The sequence below is a fragment of the Watersipora subatra genome, chromosome 2, assembly GCF_963576615.1.
Source record: "Watersipora subatra chromosome 2, tzWatSuba1.1, whole genome shotgun sequence".
Classification (NCBI taxonomy): Eukaryota; Metazoa; Bryozoa; class Gymnolaemata; order Cheilostomatida; family Watersiporidae; genus Watersipora; species Watersipora subatra.
The window spans coordinates 34,976,107-34,994,678 of NC_088709.1; the positions used below are offsets into that span (position 1 = coordinate 34,976,107).

General features: G+C 36.0%; 1 protein-coding gene across 1 annotated transcript in view; it reads right to left on the reverse strand.

Moving 5' to 3' along the window:
* The window catches only part of LOC137388751 (cytosolic 10-formyltetrahydrofolate dehydrogenase-like), a 39,326-nt gene extending 20,929 nt beyond the window's left edge, over positions 1-18,397 (reverse strand). Inside the window, exons 1-10 of the mRNA XM_068075204.1 lie at positions 18,275-18,397; positions 17,410-17,560; positions 16,785-17,019; positions 15,084-15,249; positions 7,993-8,184; positions 7,422-7,556; positions 7,015-7,232; positions 5,656-5,800; positions 5,093-5,275; positions 2,624-2,682 (exon numbers count right to left, since the gene is read on the reverse strand). Coding sequence (XP_067931305.1) covers positions 2,624-2,682; positions 5,093-5,275; positions 5,656-5,800; positions 7,015-7,232; positions 7,422-7,556; positions 7,993-8,184; positions 15,084-15,249; positions 16,785-17,019; positions 17,410-17,560; positions 18,275-18,322 — 1,532 coding nt within the window. The 5' untranslated portion in view covers positions 18,323-18,397. The remainder of the gene's footprint in view (positions 1-2,623; positions 2,683-5,092; positions 5,276-5,655; positions 5,801-7,014; positions 7,233-7,421; positions 7,557-7,992; positions 8,185-15,083; positions 15,250-16,784; positions 17,020-17,409; positions 17,561-18,274) is intronic.
* Between the last annotated feature and the right edge of the window lie 175 nt (positions 18,398-18,572).

Below are 18,572 nucleotides of genomic sequence, written 5' to 3' on the forward strand. Positions count from 1 at the left end.
ACTAAAATAAGTTGAAAGTTATTTTGAGAAATGATTGAGAGTCATTTTTCCATCTGTAAATACAGTCTTGTGCTTGTTAATGTCAACATTGTAACATATATATTATCATATTATTACATCATATATATCGTCACATCATATATATATATATATTCATATTATCGCATCATCATACTATCACATCATATATATATTATCATATTATCACATCATATATATATATATATTATCATATTATCACATATATATTATCATATCATATATATATACTATCACATCATATATATATATAAATGTGATAATATATATTATCACAATTATATATATATCTCAAAGTTTGTGTGTCTGTGTGTGTCTGTGTAGCTATAGCTATTAAAATCTAGAAATTAAAATTCCACATTATGATGGACTTGAACTCCCGCAGATTGCAACCGCAAGTTTTAAATCTATGCACGAGGGACCGCGGAGGTATACACGGACATTGATCAAAGACATTATCATATGCATATAGCGTATACACATGCTAAATGACATATTATTTGAAAGTCTATGAATTCTATTAACTCTATGAAATACGATGCTTTTTCGTGTTTTCTTGAACCTTTATTTTTGGTTTTTCGTAAGGATCAATTGCTATATCGCGGTCAAGGCCAATTTTTTTCACGCGGACAATTGTATTATTTCCATAGGGAAAGCCTCGACATTCTCTTTCCGTTCGGTCAGACAACGACAGTACAATATCTCAGTTTTACATTTGTACCAGTGTCGAGAGGTATCAGTATAGTCGTATTCAAAGTTTCGATGGATAGCTTCTGGTGAAACAGTAACCTTTTTTTATACACACACTTCTATGCAAGAATTGTTATTATTAATTCAACATATTCAGGATTTTTATTTTGTTTTCTCAGTTCGTATTAATTGTATCATTACCAAATCATATTTTATTGTTATCATGGCAAAACAGACATAATTTAGCTATTACTTGCTAATTATTTCACATTTACAATTAAACTCTTCTATAGTTGTTTTATTTTTTCATTTATTTTACTTGCAAAAAACATTTTCCTCATGATATGAAGTTTGAAGGTTACAGTTGTTTGACAAAGTTTGAAAACCTTTACAGTTGTTTTTATTTTCTATCTTAATTTATTTCAGCTACACAAAACACTTTTTCAGGATATGAAGTTTGAAAGTTAGAATGGCAAATGTTGTCACATGTTTAATACAAATAAAATTTGTTGTCCAAAGACTCTTTTATTACCTGGGCACCGCCGGGTATTCAATTAGTATATATATACTGTATATATATACAGTATATATATATACAGTATATATATACTGTATATATACTGTATATATATACAGTATATATATACTGTATATATATACTGTATATATATACAGTATATATATACTGTATATATATATACAGTATATATATACAGTATATATATACTGTATATATACAGTATATATATACTGTATATATATATACTGTATATATATATACTGTATATATATATATATACAGTATATATATATACTGTATATATATATATATATATATACAGTATATATATATATACTGTATATATATATATATATATATACAGTATATATATATACTGTATATATATACTGTATATATATATACAGTATATATATACAGTATATACATGTATATATATATATACTGTATGTATATATATATACTGTATATATATATACAGCCATATATACATATATGGGCGCAATAACACCGGCGCATAAAATGTGGCTTGCCCAAATACCAACAGCAATCAACTCAGGTGAGTTGCAGAAAAGTGCGCTATTGGGAACAGCTAAGATCTTGAGGCGAGTGCTCAAACTCCCAGGTCCCTGGTAGGAGACCCGAGTTAGAGCAGAATTTACCACCCATACGGGGTATCCGGGGTAAGGAAACAATTTTTTTGATATATTATATATATACAGTATATATATATATATATGATGCAATGTATATAATTACATAGTTGATATATATATATATATCAATAATATATCGATAATATATATTATCACATATTATCATATATATATATATACAATAAAAATATGCTTACAATTGCATATTACATACCTGACACAGTTATACCACATTTTATATTTTATCTCTGCATTTTATATTTTACCCATCAACATAAGCGAGAAATATCAGTTAGAGCATGATTAGTGGCCAAGTCCAATCACAAAATACTTACCTGTTAAACTCACTCATACAGTAAGCTTTTGATTATTATATTCCAAGTTTTAGCCATATGTCTTAGTGGCCCATACATATCCACTATCACCAAAGTCTCTATCACTTGCTTGCATATTATCGTGTATCTCATAACAAAAATTACCATAATTTCATAATTATCAGCTGTATTGGAATTAGAAAGCCATATGCGGACCTGACACACAAATCATCTCGGCATTGGGAATTGCGGAAACACCCATTATCCGGTTAATAGCATCGTGGTGGTTACCTTTCACTATGAGGAAATAATTCCCAATTCCACTAAATGCTCAAAAAATAGTCAATGTATGGATGTAGTCCAGAGTTTTGTATGGAAGAATGATGAAAACAAAGCAAATCTACCTGTACATGAGCCTTCCTCTATCACGAGCATTCATGTCCTTCCACTCTTCAAAAGCGTTCTAGAAAGCAGGAAAGAAAGTATGGCATAGGCTGCCCCAAGCATCAGCAATTGATTACTATGCACATACATACATTACTTGCGAACTGATTACAGTATATTATTGAGAATAGCATTTAAAACAGATCCTACTCACATATTGTGCCGCACAATTATGCATAATTTACAAAAACAACGCCAAATGAAAAACTACGATGAACCAAATAGAGCGTATAACCTCTGCAAGATACGTAACGTTTTTGTGAATATGTAACCAGAAAAAGCAGACCATAAACAAATCCTGTACCTATTACAGGTACAGGGTTACGATAAAGTATGGCGCGAAGAACAAAATAAGTTACCATATCTAAACACAATTTGAATTTATGATGAGCTTTCTAAAATATAATACACCACAGTAGAGCATGATATATTATAGTACAGCGCATGATACACCACCACACATAATTACTATGACATATCATAGTACTGACTACAACATATCATAGTACTGACTACAACATATCATAGCACTGACTACAACATACACCACTGGCTACAACATATCATAGCACTGACTACAACATATCATAGTACTGACTACACCATATCATAGAACTGACTACAACATATCGTAGTACTGACTACAACATATCGTAGCACTGACTACAACATGTCATAATACTGACTACAACATAACATAGCACTGACCACAACATATCATAGTACTGACTACAACCTATCATAGCACTGACTACAACATATCATAGCACTGACTAAACTATACCATAGCTCTGATAATAACATACCATAATACAGAGTATAACACGCTACAACAGTGAGCTTAACACACCCTAAAAGAGAGTAAAGTGATCCTCGCTACTTCGCATCATATAGTAAAAGTTTGATAGGTAGTCATTTTACAAGAATTTTTTAGGTGTTACGATCTTTATGAAGCGCTTTCCTTACTTTGACAAAAGTGGACCAGTGAGACAGTATAAAGTTTACTCTCACATAAGGCAACACAGAAGACCAACATCTATATCTACAAATCTTAGTGTTTTACTGTCTGTTGTTTGTCTGCCTAATTATAGCGATAAAATTTTAAAGGTTGACTGGCAACAAAATTCACATTACAGTTATTTGGTATTAAAAGACTCACTATGTCTTACTCTGTTGTAGGTGCAAAATATGTGGAAATGTGATTACAAGCTCTTAAAAGCTCAAAAATGAAAAGCCGCCGTAGATTGGAATCCGTTTATTTCTCTGACGTAGTCATGACAGTTTGGTTATTGTCTTGTCACGTGATGTTCTCACGTGAATTGCAAGACCAATAAAAAGCTCGATATAAATTTATCGTAGCACTAGTTTATGACAAACACTTCAGGTTTGATCGAAGGCCCCGTATCAAATATAGATGCTCGCTACTTTACAGTTTTTTTTCGGCTTGAACTAATCGTCAAATCGTAATCTGATCATGTGACCCAATATTTCGAAAATAATTTTCGCAGCACTTTTCGATTATCACAGGTGACCAACAGGCTCATCGTGATTATCAGACAATGATATGTACTCCTTCGAGGTAAGGTTAAAAAATTAAATGAATTTTTACGGTAAGTTACAAGATATTAGTGCTAAAAGTGACAGCATTACAATGACGATAAAACAGACGTGTAAGAACAATAGACATGGTTTTATTTAATGCGTGAAGTAAATTTGTGAAAATATTTCGACGAATAAGGTTGCATGAAAATGTAAACAGAAACCATCTACCACAACTACGTCATATTTGAGCCGTTTTGGAAAGAGAATCCAAACTACGGCGGCCTCGTGTGGCTGCGATTAACTGTTCGTTTTTGAGCTTTTAAGAGCTTGTAATCACATTTCCACATATTTGGCACTTACAACACAACAGAGTAAAACATGATGAATCTTTTGATATCAAATAACTGTAATGTGAATTTTGTTGCAAGTCTACCTTTAGGTCACTCAAACTCATTGAGCAACTATTTTAGTACCCATACAACACGGACGTTCAGATAGTCTTCACAATAGACTCTATTTTTGGCACAAATTAGCTCTAAACTTTCAATGTCTGACCGATTGGTTGAAAAATTAGCAATTGAGGATTGTGACAGTGATTTGCAGTTTGTATGTTGCATGGTCAGTGATGATTCCCGCAATGAACGAGCCATAGTACAGAATAAAACATAATATATAACACACACCATAGTACAAAATAAAACACACCATAGTATAGAATAGAACACACCATTGTATAGAACAAAACACACCAAAGCATAGAATACACCATAGTATAGTATAGAATACACCATAATATAAAGAACACACCTTAGCACAAAGCAAAACACACCAAAGGAGAGAGTTGAACAGACCATAAACCAAAACATATTTTGCAGAGCGCAGCCTACCTTAGCGCAATGCACAGCGTAGTCCACATCCTCTTTAGTGCCCTTAGCCACAGAGCAGATGACTGACTCATCACTAGGGTTGATGGTATCAAATGTACCTCCATCCAACGCGTCGATGAACTCATTGTTGATAAACAACTGATTAGGGAATGAGATATCCATATCATTGGCTCTTACATTCACCTAGAATGACAACTTACCATTCATGCAAGGGAAACAACTCCTAGTTTCATGTTCAACAGCTACCATCACTAACTAGCTGCTATGCCAGAGATTAGATCTGCACCTTCCAACAAAAATCGTTGACTGCAGCAGCTGGGACCTCATGCAATGAAATGGCACGAGCTCAATTTTTTAAATTGTTATAGGCCGAATCAAAAATTTCTGTTTATCTACCCGTTTCAAATAAATAAGAACTGCACTACATGAGATTGGAAAGGTGAACAAATCTTGTGTCTCATCATTCTCATGTAGATGACACTAAACTGTCTTGTTTATTCAAAATACAAGTAAATCTATGCGACTCGCAAACCCAACCCTTTGAAGGAGAAGGAAAATCTTACAGGCACATAATTAAACTCCTCCTCGGCATCCTCTCCACGGTGGTTAAGAACCAACATTTCCGTGAACTCTTTGAATGAAGTGTTCATGTAGACCTTATCACTGGTGATCTGGAGACCACATTGCTGCTTCACCTCTTCCACAAGTCTAAAATTCCCATCAAACAATTATGGGCAGCTGACACACAAGTGAACTCTGCCATACTAACTTAAGACTGTATCCTGATGCAATTGTGACAAAAATTTCCAGCTAGTTTAACTTATACCAGACCTACATAGATAGAGTGAAATACAGATGCTCGTATTTCAAGGCAGTCACTTAGAGATGCTCTTATTTCAAGGCAGCCACTTAAAGATGCTCGTATTTCAAGGCAGCCACTTAAAGATGCTCGTATTTCAATGAAGGCAGTCACTTAGAGATGCTCGTATTTCAAGGCAGCCACTTAGAGATGCTCGTATTTCAAGGCAGCCACTTAGAGATGCTCGTATTTCAAGGCAGCCACTTAGAGATGCTCGTATATCAAGGCAGCCACTTAGAGATGCTCGTATTTCAAGGCAGCCACTTATAGCTACTCTTATTTCAAGGCAGTCACTTATAGCTACTCTTATTTCAAGGCAGCCACTTATAGCTACTCTTATTTCAAGGCAGCCACTTATAGCTACTCGTATTTAAAGGCAGCCACTTATAGCTACTCTTATTTCAAGGCAACCACTTACAGATGTTCTAAAAAACTTGCAAAAAATTGGTAAAATTTTTATTGTAACTTTAGTAAAATTTAGTAGGCTGTGTCAACAAGCAACCTGTAACAACATCAGTAAACTAAGGAAAATGCATAGAGGAAATAATTACTAAAAACTTAAACTGAGAAATTTCCTCCGCTCTCTTTTAGCAATCATCTTCTCTTGTGAATGCTTGAATATAAATTACCATAAGCTAAGCAGAGTATGGAAAACCAATTACTGTCAATGATCATCGTTAACCCTACAAAAAAAACACTAGATCCTAACCTCAAAATTTCAACTATCAGGATTCAGGATACAAAAGTACCCAATTGTCTAACCTAAACTTAACCCTAGCTGCATAAGATCACTAAAAATCTGGTAGAGCTGTTGTAGTACGATAGCTCGTATTTTCGTACGATAGCTCGTATTTTCGTACGCTAGCTCATAGCTTTCCGATTCCCCACGTGTTGAGAATACACATATGGAGTTTCGACTCTAATCCCAAACTCCTCACAATTATAACCAATAAACCGGACGGCGCTTTCTTCTTACAAACAATGGTTAGCCAATAGACTTGCTATACCATTGAATTTTCCTTTTGCCTTAACTATGACCAACTATTTTAGCTACCAGAATTACCTGACGACATCCATGGATCCGGCACCACAAGCGAAGAAGTCTGTATCATCAGCGATCTCAACATTGACGATACCCTTCCATATAGCTCTGGCTTTGGCTTGAATCTCAAGCTCGGCAGCGTCCAGTTGAAGCTCCTGAGGGCCGGCTGACATGTCTCCCCCGAACTTACTCGCAGGCATCATCTTGCCATCTGGCAGGGCGACCCGTTCTACGTCGACCTATGTAAAAGGAAGTCATTTTGCGATAACAATTGAGGATCACAGACTAATAATAAAATAGAAATGGAGACCGAAATGAAAAAGAAGCAACAATTTGATAAGATTATTTGTCAGATTGTCCAAACCTAAAGATATTTCACTAAATTCAACCAGAAAATCATTAAAATGGCACATTAATGGCAAACCTACCATTTTGCCATCATTACCAAACAGCGTCATCCCTTGTGAATGAACTATTGCTGGCTCAGACATTCCAGGGATGTCGACTGTCTCGCCAGTAGGCTTGAAGCTTCTCCTGAGCTTTGAACCGTAAAACGTGATTTGCTGAAACAATGCCAACACACCTATGATGCTTGAACCGAAGCAAACATGCAACTGTCTAAAAATCCCTAGCAGGAATTCTAGGATCCAAGCATTAATTAGTACGTAGGAATCTGTCTAAAAAACTCTTTGTCTTATCCCCTGCGCAGGTGTTCCTCGACGGAATATAGGTACACGAATGATACATTTAAGAAAACCTAGCCTTACTTTTTATTTGTCAATGCGATGCCAAACCTATCCAATAATTTCTCTGATCAATAATCAATATTAAAGGAATGTTAATACGATTGAGGAACAGTTTCTAAAGTATGATGAGCAAGAGAATTTTATAGAAATAGCAATTACGAATAATCCTAAAGATAGGGAGATAAAACAAGTTCAAACATTCATAGTGATAACCCAACACATATAACTATATAGTGAGAAAAAGAGAAAGCACCTGGCCATTGATGGTAGCCCAGGCACCAGGATTGTGGTCACAGCCTCTGATAAAATTGTGAATTTGAGCAGCTGAACGGTCAAACTTCAGCTCGACCAGGTCTTTCTTCAGTAGCGCTTCGTACGTAGCTTTTGATTCATCCTGAACAATTTGCGGTGCCTTGCCATCAGCTACCATCTGAACTGCGAGACCCTGCAAGCAATAGCGTTTGAAAGTGTAAGACTGCCAACATCTGTAGCTTTAGTAAAAGTATAGCTTTTCCAGACAGTAAATCCAGAAAGTCACATAGACGTGTTTAAAATGTTAAAGCCTTCCGAGGGAAAAACTTAAATTCAGAAGTTGATTCATCTTAAATGTCTCACTCCGGCTTATTAGGTCCACAGGATAGTTATAGTTGGTCCACAGGATAGTTATAGTTGGTCCACAGGATAGTTATAGTTGGTCCACAGGATAGTTATAGTTGGTCCACAGGATAGTTATAGTTGGTCAATATAATACCATAAAACTTCTAATTGAATGCCATCCCTATTTGAACGGCACCTACATTTAACCGCCCATGACATTCTTTGATCTTTATGAACCCATAATAAAAAGTGATCAGTAGAAAAGTGTCCACAAAATGGTACTATTAATGACTCGGTTACATCAATAACAATTAATTCTTTCTTTGTTTTTGTTCAAATCGATGTCCATTTTTCAACCCCAAAGGTTTTCACTTTTTTCATTAAATCTTTGAAAACAACACCATAGAAACAACTGGTAACTGTATCAGACTAATAGTAGTTCCTTGTTTTTTGTTTTGATACGTCAACGTATATGAAAAACGCTAATATCGACTAGTTCAGCAGTGCAGAATAAGGGTTGATGTCGGCAAACATTGTGGAAGGTATTGAACAACCAGAAGATGTTCGTTCTATTGAAAGCAACAATCAGAATGCAACTGGCCGAGCAAACGATGCAAACATTTTCGTTGCAAAAATGTTAACTTTTGTTTCTGCGTGTATGATAAGTATGGTTTGTTTACGTCACTTGTTTTTGAATATAATATAGATATTTGTAGCATTTGATATATTATTATTCTATAGCTTATAAATTTGTAGATTTATAACATGTTATTTGATAGCATTTTTGCGGTTATTTTAACTCAGCATACAATGGACCGACGCTCCTAACTCTTCTCGCACATGAAAAGCTAGTTTTGGCTGCAAACTGTAGCAAACATATCAATGAGTGCAAGGAGCTTTAGTGCCACATAGTTAACTATAGATATAAAATGAGAATATACCTTCGAATTTAGAACGAAATAAAAAATTGAAAACCCAACAAATTACAAAGCTGTGCACAGGGCCACAGGCTATAATATCATCGCAGGTTAATTCCAAGCAATAGGTATCAACTGGGAGAGATATTTCTCGACTTGCCAATGCATATTTATTTAGAGATCCTTGACAAGTTAGCAGATTTATTGCATCCAAAAGGGCTTTGGTCACTCCGCCCGAAGGAAAGTGCAAAATATAGGTGACATTTGTGTCGCGAGTAAAATGTTAAATTTATAAATCTTAATCTAAATATTCTAAACCTCAATCTTAAAAAAAGGGTTAAATCTTCCCGAAATTTTAACGAGTTATATGGAAACTACAAAGCTAGTCTCTATTTGAACACCACTATTATAAGGGAAGGGTTGTAAAATAAAGCGCCATAGCGTTTAAATAGAGGTTTTATGGTAGTTATAGTTGGTCCACACGATAGTTATAGCTGGCCCACAGAAGAGTTATAGTTGGTTCAAAGAATATTTATAAGTGGTCTACAGGATAGTTATAGTTGGTTCACAGCAAGTTATAGTTGGCCTACAGAATAGTTACAATGTGTCCACAGGAAGTCATAGTGCACAGTGTAAGTACAGTTTGCCAGTACGATAATTACACCTGACCACAGGATAATCATAGTTGGTCCACAGGATAGTTATAGTTGGCCCACAGGGTAATAACATTTGGTCCACAGAGTAATAATAGTTGGCTAAAAGAGAACATTGAATGACTACCTAATTATAACTGGCCAAAAGGCCAGTTATAATTAGGTAGTCCTAATTATTCCTAGGTTAGTCCTAGACTACCTAATTATAACTCCTCACACACATCCCTCACACTCTACATCCCAGTATAGTAAAGCAGGAGGGCATCAAAAAGCTGTCAAAAAAAGTGATTTATTCCTTTTGAAGGTGGGCTATGTGATAAGAGTAGTACCTAGATCAGAATTTCGAGCTGATTTCAAATATCTGGTTTCTACACCTCTCAGATTGTTCATTTTTGAGCAATATAATTAATATATTATTTTAATTAAACAAATGTCTGTAATGTTTTATGTGCTTCTGCCAACAATGTGATAATAAAAATGGCATATAAATACTAAATAATTAGCAATAACCTAAGTTGAAATCAATTCTAATAACACTAAAATATTTATTATTCAAATATTAGAATAATATTACAAGTGTATTATATAATATTATGTATTCCCAGTTTGGTTGATATTGTAGCAGCGTTACAGTTTGTCCTTGTTATTCTACAACTCCTATATCATTACAGATCTACAAAACAAAATGAAAAGTATTTTTAAAGACTCAGACCATGTATATATAATATTTTAGTATACATATATTCATCATTAATGCTTATTATGTTGAACCGTGTACTTTATTATGCAAGTGAAATCGCAATTAGTCAGTCTTTTATACTGTATGACACATATGTATTCTAATCAAACATGAAGCACACCTTTGGTTACAATACCTCTCGAATAATAACCTTCTAATTCGCAGTCATCTGAGTCTTCTGCATTACTACTTTTATCTCCATCTTTATTTCTATTGCTACAGCAGCTGCATCTGCACATGTTCGTACACTTGAGATCTGCGTTGTTGCACTGAAAGCGACGAGACTGGCATCCAGTTTTGCATCGACAAAACGTGTCCATGAGCACATCAGGAGGTGCTGGTTGTTCTGTCATCCATATAGCTTTAAGCTTTCCACCTTCCATAAACCATCCTTATTGCTGGAGGGATGGGGCATTGATGATGATTTGCTTGGCTCTTCTCTATATCGCGACCTGATAGGCAGCCCTAGATATATGGAGATTTAACTCATCTAGTATGGGTGGTAGGTTTGATTGTGATGTGCGAGAAGGTGAGCAGAAGATCTTATTCCGTGCTTCATTGATGTGATTTGTCTCTTCACCATATAATCTGCATATGAATGTCTCAATAGGTTCTCATATTGCACCATCAACTTCAAGATCTGTTCCCAATGATTTCAGTGTGTTACAGAATTCAGGATGGTTCTTTAGCAGCTTAAAAAAAGTTATCTTCGCTTTGGAATAGAATGCGCTTACACTGTTGCATCCACTTAGAGCATGGAGCCCGAGCAGTGCTTTGCATCGTTCAGTTGTGAAGACGGTAGACAGACAGCCTATGATTACATATCTCAACTGCTTCTTCTTACCACAGCAGTAAATGAGTTTCTGTGATAGCAGCTCATCCACTAGAGATAGACAGCTTAGGAAAACATCTGTGTCCTGGCACTTGATTAGAACTTTTGAGCTGGGTTTGTCTTCCATTATTTTTGCGATAAATGATAACATGCGCGTATCTGCCTCCTAGTGGTCTGATGCCAAATTATCTATTTGGCTTACAGCGATTGATCCATCAAGGTCATAGCTGATCATGTGGCATTCTTGAGAAAAAGCTGTTACAAGTTTCTGCTTTACAGTTGACTTGCTTCATGTATCCTTAGAGAGTGTCAGGCTCTGAATTTTGGCTATAGCATCAACCACAACCACGTCAAAGACTGGTAGCTGATCCTGGTTAACATAAATTGATGGTTGATCAGCAACATCTTTCTCAACAGCAACCATCAGAGCCAACTTAGCAGTCTTCAATATAGAGCCATCAGAGTTAGCCAGGGACCAGATGATGTTGCCAAGAGAGAATGATAACACTTTTCTCAAATCCAAGTTACGCTGTTGGCTGATCACTACCAAATTCTCAAACAATTTGTGCGAACACTCTAGGACTTTTTATTTTGATTTCTTAGCTGATGGTAATGTGGTGAAGGTTTTGAGCTTGTTTGACTTGATAGATGCATTGAAATCAATCTCTTCGGTGCTTAATCTCTTCTTAACAAATTCTGAAAGCTGTTTCTCTCCTATCACATTTGCCATTTCAAGATCCTAGGTACTTCACTTCAATAGAGGCTTTTGCGGCGCTGGTAATAAGTACTAGCTTGGTGGTTTGAAACGCAAACGGATTTATTCTTGCAGTTATGAGTCTTTCATGACTTCCCTCATTTCCTCATCAGCCTTCCATGCCTTTTCACGCATCTCATAACTTGCTGCATCCGAATCACTAAGCACTGACATCTTCTTCATGTCTGTATGTACAGCTGTTCGTTCCGGGTGAGATGGAGTCATCGTTGAGAGGCCAATGGCTTCCTGGTAAACTCTATGATTCCACCGTGAGACTTTGAGTCTTTTTTAACTGTTTGCTCAATAGATTGATCACAAGTGATAGAGCTGAATGGACAGTGATGTCGTGATTGATAAGTAAAATACCCCTTCTTCATAAGAGCCTCGCACACCTTGCTATGCGATAATTTCAGATTAGTCATCTCTGCATAGTACAGTGTGCCATATCTAGCATAGTTTGTGTGGTCATATGCAAAAAACCAAGGAAGGATCATACATATAATTTATCTATACATTTATGTCCAAATTTTAGGCTATAACACGTCATGTAAACTGCAGAGTTAGTTTTGCTGCTCACAAAATGTGAAGACAAAAATGACAATGCTTTCTTTTTCTCCCACCAAAGTACCATTATCATGAAGTAATCATCATGAATTTGTAAAGTAATAGTCTAGTTTCACCTCTTCTGCTGTATCACATTCTTCTGTCTCTTCTCATGTCTTTTCTCAGCTCTTTCCATAACGAGTTTGTTACAATACTTTTTATAACAGGCATAATGACATAACGGGTTTGAGCTCTCATCAAAGTTCTCAATGCTTGGCACTTTTTGAGTAGTTTCACATTGAATGCTCTTTTCTTCCAACATCAACCATCTGTTTGAATACTGTTTGGCTGTCTCATAATGAAGTTTAGTCACTCTGACTAGGGTTTCATTCACAGACTGATCAAGACAGTGAAACAAGCAGTCTTGCTGCATCCTTGGCATGGGTTAAGAAGTGCTGAAAGTTGACTCACCTAATCTCAAATACATGTAAAAGCATTTACTAACTTTCGAGATTATAAAATAGTTTTCTTTGTCTGATATGTAAGGTTTTCCAAGCAAACTTGGAGTTGTCCCCTCCCATTTCGAAAGTGCTCTCTAGCTCAGAAATGTGCAAACACATAGGTGTAGAAACATTATAATTAAATTCAGCATAAATTTCTGACTATGAAACATCTTTGTTTGAGTAGCCCACCCTCGGAAGGAATAAGCTGAAAGATAAGTTCATCATGTTCCTGCTCTACTAAGTATGGTTGTGAAATAAGACAAGTTGACATTAAATTAAATAGAAAATAAGAAGTTTTAAAATGTGGTTTACAGTGTACTTGAGTTTGATACCTCTCATCGAGAACTGTTCTATCATAGACAATCCTTATGTTCCACGGTCTAGACTTCTTTGTCAAACAATAGTACATATCGTTTGACAAAGAAGTAACATAAAGCCTGTGCCAGAAGTAATTTTTTTGATAAAACAAAAGATATTATTTTTTTCTGCTCCGGTAGTTGAATATTTATTAAATCTAGCGCTAACACTGTCTCCTCTATTCCAGTCATTAAATGTTGCTGAGCCAGTAGAATCAAATATCAAACAGTCGCGTTGAGCAGCATCGATGTCGGCTGAATGCTCACTACTTTTCTGGCGGTCTTACAAGATAATTTACGCAACAACAAACCGCTTAAGTGTGGCTAGGAAAGACTGGCGATGAGCCAATGGCTGGTGACGAGATAACTACCTTTCGTGCCTCGTATCTTATCGTAACTTACCGTTGCTATGGTAAGTTAGCCATATCAAGATATGACTAACTTACTGCTAGCTGTCATGTCTGCACGTGAAAAAGAAATTAAAGGGTGACTACAGTTATTTGGTATCAAAAGATTCACCATGTCTTACTCTGCTGTGTTGTATGTGCAAAATATGTGGAAATGTGATTACAAGCTCGTAAAAGCTTAAAAACTAACAGTTAATCGTAGCCATCACGAAAATGCCATAGGTTGGAATTTTGTGGTTATTGTTTTGACACGTGATGTTATCACATAAAATGAAACGCCAATATAAGTCTCAATATAGCACTAGTTTATGACAAACACTTCGGGTTCTACTGGAAAGCCCTATCAATTCTAGATGATCGCTACTTTACAGTTTCGTTTCAGCGTGGTTTAACATCTAGTCGTAATCTGATCATGGGACCCATACTTTATGCCAAATGGCGCGAACAATTTTGCAACATTTTTCGACTATCACATGTGACCAACAGGCTCCTCATGTTCATCAGAGGACGATATGCACTACTTTGAACTAAGGTTAAAAAATTAAACTAATTTTGATTTTAGGTATTGAGATATCAGTGCTGAAAGTGACAGCATTACAATGATGATAAAAGAGACGCGTAAGAACAATAGACATGGTTTTATTGAATGCGTGAAGTATATTCGTTAAAATATACTTCATGAGAGCGTAAACAGAAGCACATAATGTTCAACTACGCCTTATTCAAGCTGTTTTGGAGAGGGATTCCAACCTACGGCGTTTTCATGATAGCTGCGATTAACTGTTCGTTTCTGAGCTTTTAAGCGCTTGTAATCACATTTCAACATATTTTGCACCTACAACACAGTAGAGTGAGACATGGTGAACCTTTTGATACCAAATAACTGTAATGTAAATTTTGTTAGACGTCAACCTTGAACAGTCATGTCAAAATTTTCATCGGAATATCGAAAATCAGTTTACAGGCAAGCCTACTCGCCTGGCTCTACCTGCTACTGGTCAGGTCTAGCACCAAAAGAATAGAAACAACATCACTAGAGATACCATAGACTTGACTCCCTCTGGATATAGAAATCTATTGTAGATGGTATCAACTGTATCATTGGGCAGAACGTCGCAGTCTCTCTGTAGTAAGATCGGACCAGTGTCTAATCCGTCATCAGCCCAAAAAATGGAGAAACCCGCTTTCTTATCTCCTTCCATAAGAGTCCTGAAATCATATCTTGGCCCTCAGCCAAATGACACCCTCAAAACATAAAACCAAGAAACAAAGTCATGGTAAGTGGTACGGGCAAACTTTGACTTACCATAAACTTACTCTCTTACTCGCATTGACTTACTCACTTCTACATAAAACCTTAATGACATGCAACGCACAGCATGACCAATACAGTTTCTAATACGTGAAGTAATTTCCAACAAATGATGCTCAAAATTTTGTGAAGCATTACACCTTTTAGATTAAAAGTAAAAAGTTGAACAATATTACAGCTTAAATGAAGCTTTCTGACAACTACATAAGCCAAGTTAAACTACACCTAGTGTAAGTTAGAATAAGCTACATCCTTTCAAACATCTTTGCAAAGCCGCCACATCCGTTCACTTGTCTTTATGGTTAACTAACAATAACAACACCTCTCAACTGGTTATTAATCTAATAATTTAGTTTAACATTAATTTGAGTTTTCACAATTAAAAAAAAAATACATATTCATCACAATGTTTGCTAGAACATTTGACGGTTTCAAACTAGAAACACATATGAGTATGCCGAGGTTTGACTGTATGTTATTGAGCATTAACAGCATGAAGAGGAATTACTTTATGCAAAAACCGCTCCGTCATGTTATTTTATATCAATTGGCAAGTTGCCAAAACAATTGTGAAAAGTAGATGGTTAAGGTCATTACTCTTTCCACCGCAGCAAACATTTGAATTTGTTGTGTAGTTGCGTACGGAAGTCTAATCTAATGAGACGGGTGATTGGGTATACACAAGAGACCAGTCTGTATAGAAATAGACTGAACCTGCCACTCCTTCAACCAGATCAGACTAGTTCAACCACACACTTTTCTGAAGCATTACTTGTGGGAACAGCGTCAATCTCTGTCAACAATTCTAAGGGTGTGTGAACCACATAAATTGATAGTTGTTGCACTGTTTGATTCACTTGGGTATAACTCTAAATTCTCAGTCGAAAGAATTTGTAGAAGCAGAGTTAACAGGTGGTAGAGAAAATCTAAAAGTGGATTGGAACGGAAACTAACTTGGCTGTAGTTAGTACAAAATGCTATAAATATATTTAGCAGCAAACCCTATTCAATTTCAGTAGTCAATAGATGCTACTGAATGGTGTTCCTAATAAAGTTCTAATAAAGTAAAATAATACCGCTTTCCGTGTGTACTGAATTCTAGCTGACATGATGACCGAGCCACAGATCTAGGATTACGCCATAGAGCTAGAACTATGCCATAAGCTATGATCGTGCAACATACTAAGGGACCAGCGATAGAGCCAGTGTCATACCATACAACTATCACCTTGCCATACTGCTATCACCACCCCATAGAGCTATCCCCTCGCCATAGAGCTATGACCATGTAATAAAGCTATGACCAAGCCACACATCTAGTGCTCAGGTAGCTGTAGATGTTTAGTACCTATCTACAATTTTGGCATACAATTATGATAATCCAGCAAATTTTTAGCAACTCATAAAAAGTTTAAACGAAGGGAATTCATACCAGTTGATGGCGGAGGCACCCCGATGGAGAGGAAGCAAGGAAGGATGATAGCAAATTGACTTGTGGGTGGGAAAGTTGATAACATCCATTGGAATGAACTGCGAGCAGAATGGCAATACATTTAACTCTGCTCCAACACTCTTGTAAGCATCGAGAACTTCTGGTATTGACTGTCCCTTGCGTCTCCAAGCCTTGTTTTTGAATACTTCCACCCCATCTTCAGCCGCAGCCAAGGCTAAACATTGACTGACGTGAAAGTTAAAGTCAAAAACCAGCAGCTACAAATTACAACTTTAAAAAAATAATAAGTTTTTGAAAGTCTACTTAAAAAAAGGTTTTATAAAAAATAAATGTAAGACTACATACAATTATATGATTATAAACATCTGCAGAAGACTTTTTTAGCTAGTTCAACAACATTCTCTACAGACACTCACGTTTAAAAAAACAAATAGTGTAAAAACGTAAACTCTCAATTTTAAGCATGTAATTTTTGTTCATGAATTTCATGGAATCTTATGCACTACCTAATGCAAGCAGTTGATATCGAGTCAACATACAACAGTCCAACGTGCTAATTCCACAAAAAACATTTCTAACTTTAATAGTGGCCACAATTATTAACCTAAGGGATCGGGTCGACCATGTTGATCAGGAATGGTGAACACTCCAACAACTTCATGACCTCTCTGTCTCAGAAGGTTGTAGACATCTGCTCCAAATTGTGACTGTCCTATTATGGCTAATTTCAACGATTTTCGTTGATGTATCTGGCTCTGAAAATTAAAACCTCAAATGCATTTCCTGGTATACAAAAAAGTGCAATGAATTGAAGCCCGAACTACATCCACTTGAGCTAGACCTAGAGCTAGATTGTATAATGTCAACTGAGAATTTGCTACAGTTCTATTTTAGCAATCTTATGCATCCTTGAATATACATTGGCACAAGAAATGGCGTATTAAAAAGCAAGTAATATGAATAACTTGCTTCAATTGTACAGAAACGCAAAACTGCAATATTTAAACAACAATGACAAATATACCAAGATATTAATTACCTTTACTTTGCCAAACTTCGACCTTGATTGCGCAAGACTTGCAAATTTACACGGCATTAGACATATCAAAGAATACAAACGTCTTTTTTAAAATTTCTTATAGGTAAGGATATGCGCGTAGAAGGCGAGCGTAGCATTTAAGTCCCAATCACGAGCACTCACAATTGTGTAAGAATTGCATAATCTTGGTAAAGATTTCTGTACACAATGCTAAGTGAGAGCTAAGTCCTATAGCCAGTGTTAACAATGAGTATATGCCTGCATCTATGGTCAATCAATCATTAACAACACGACGTAAACGCTTGCTGTAACCTGAACAAAATACCAGGTGATCACCAGCTTCAAAGATACTCATTTTTTAAAGTTATATTACGGTTCCATATTATTAATTTTACCTGAAAATTATTGTACAGTACTTCGTAATACTTACCGAGTACGCTCGCTTTACAAAACAACTGACTCCAGAAATAAGCCGCATATTTTGGCAGATGCTAGGTTGAAATGCTTCCCGTGCTGGTCCGCCGGACGATATTTACAGGTACTTCGAGTCGAGCCGCAAAATTAGACTGAGTTTATATAATGTTCATTGTAATACACTCTATACATGTAGGTAGCAAACACAGTTTACTGCTTCAGTTTTCAATATTTTACGATCAAGGCTATGTATTAAATAAGACCATTCTCTGAGCTGCACGCTAATAATCTATGTCTATGCTCAAACCGGTCGA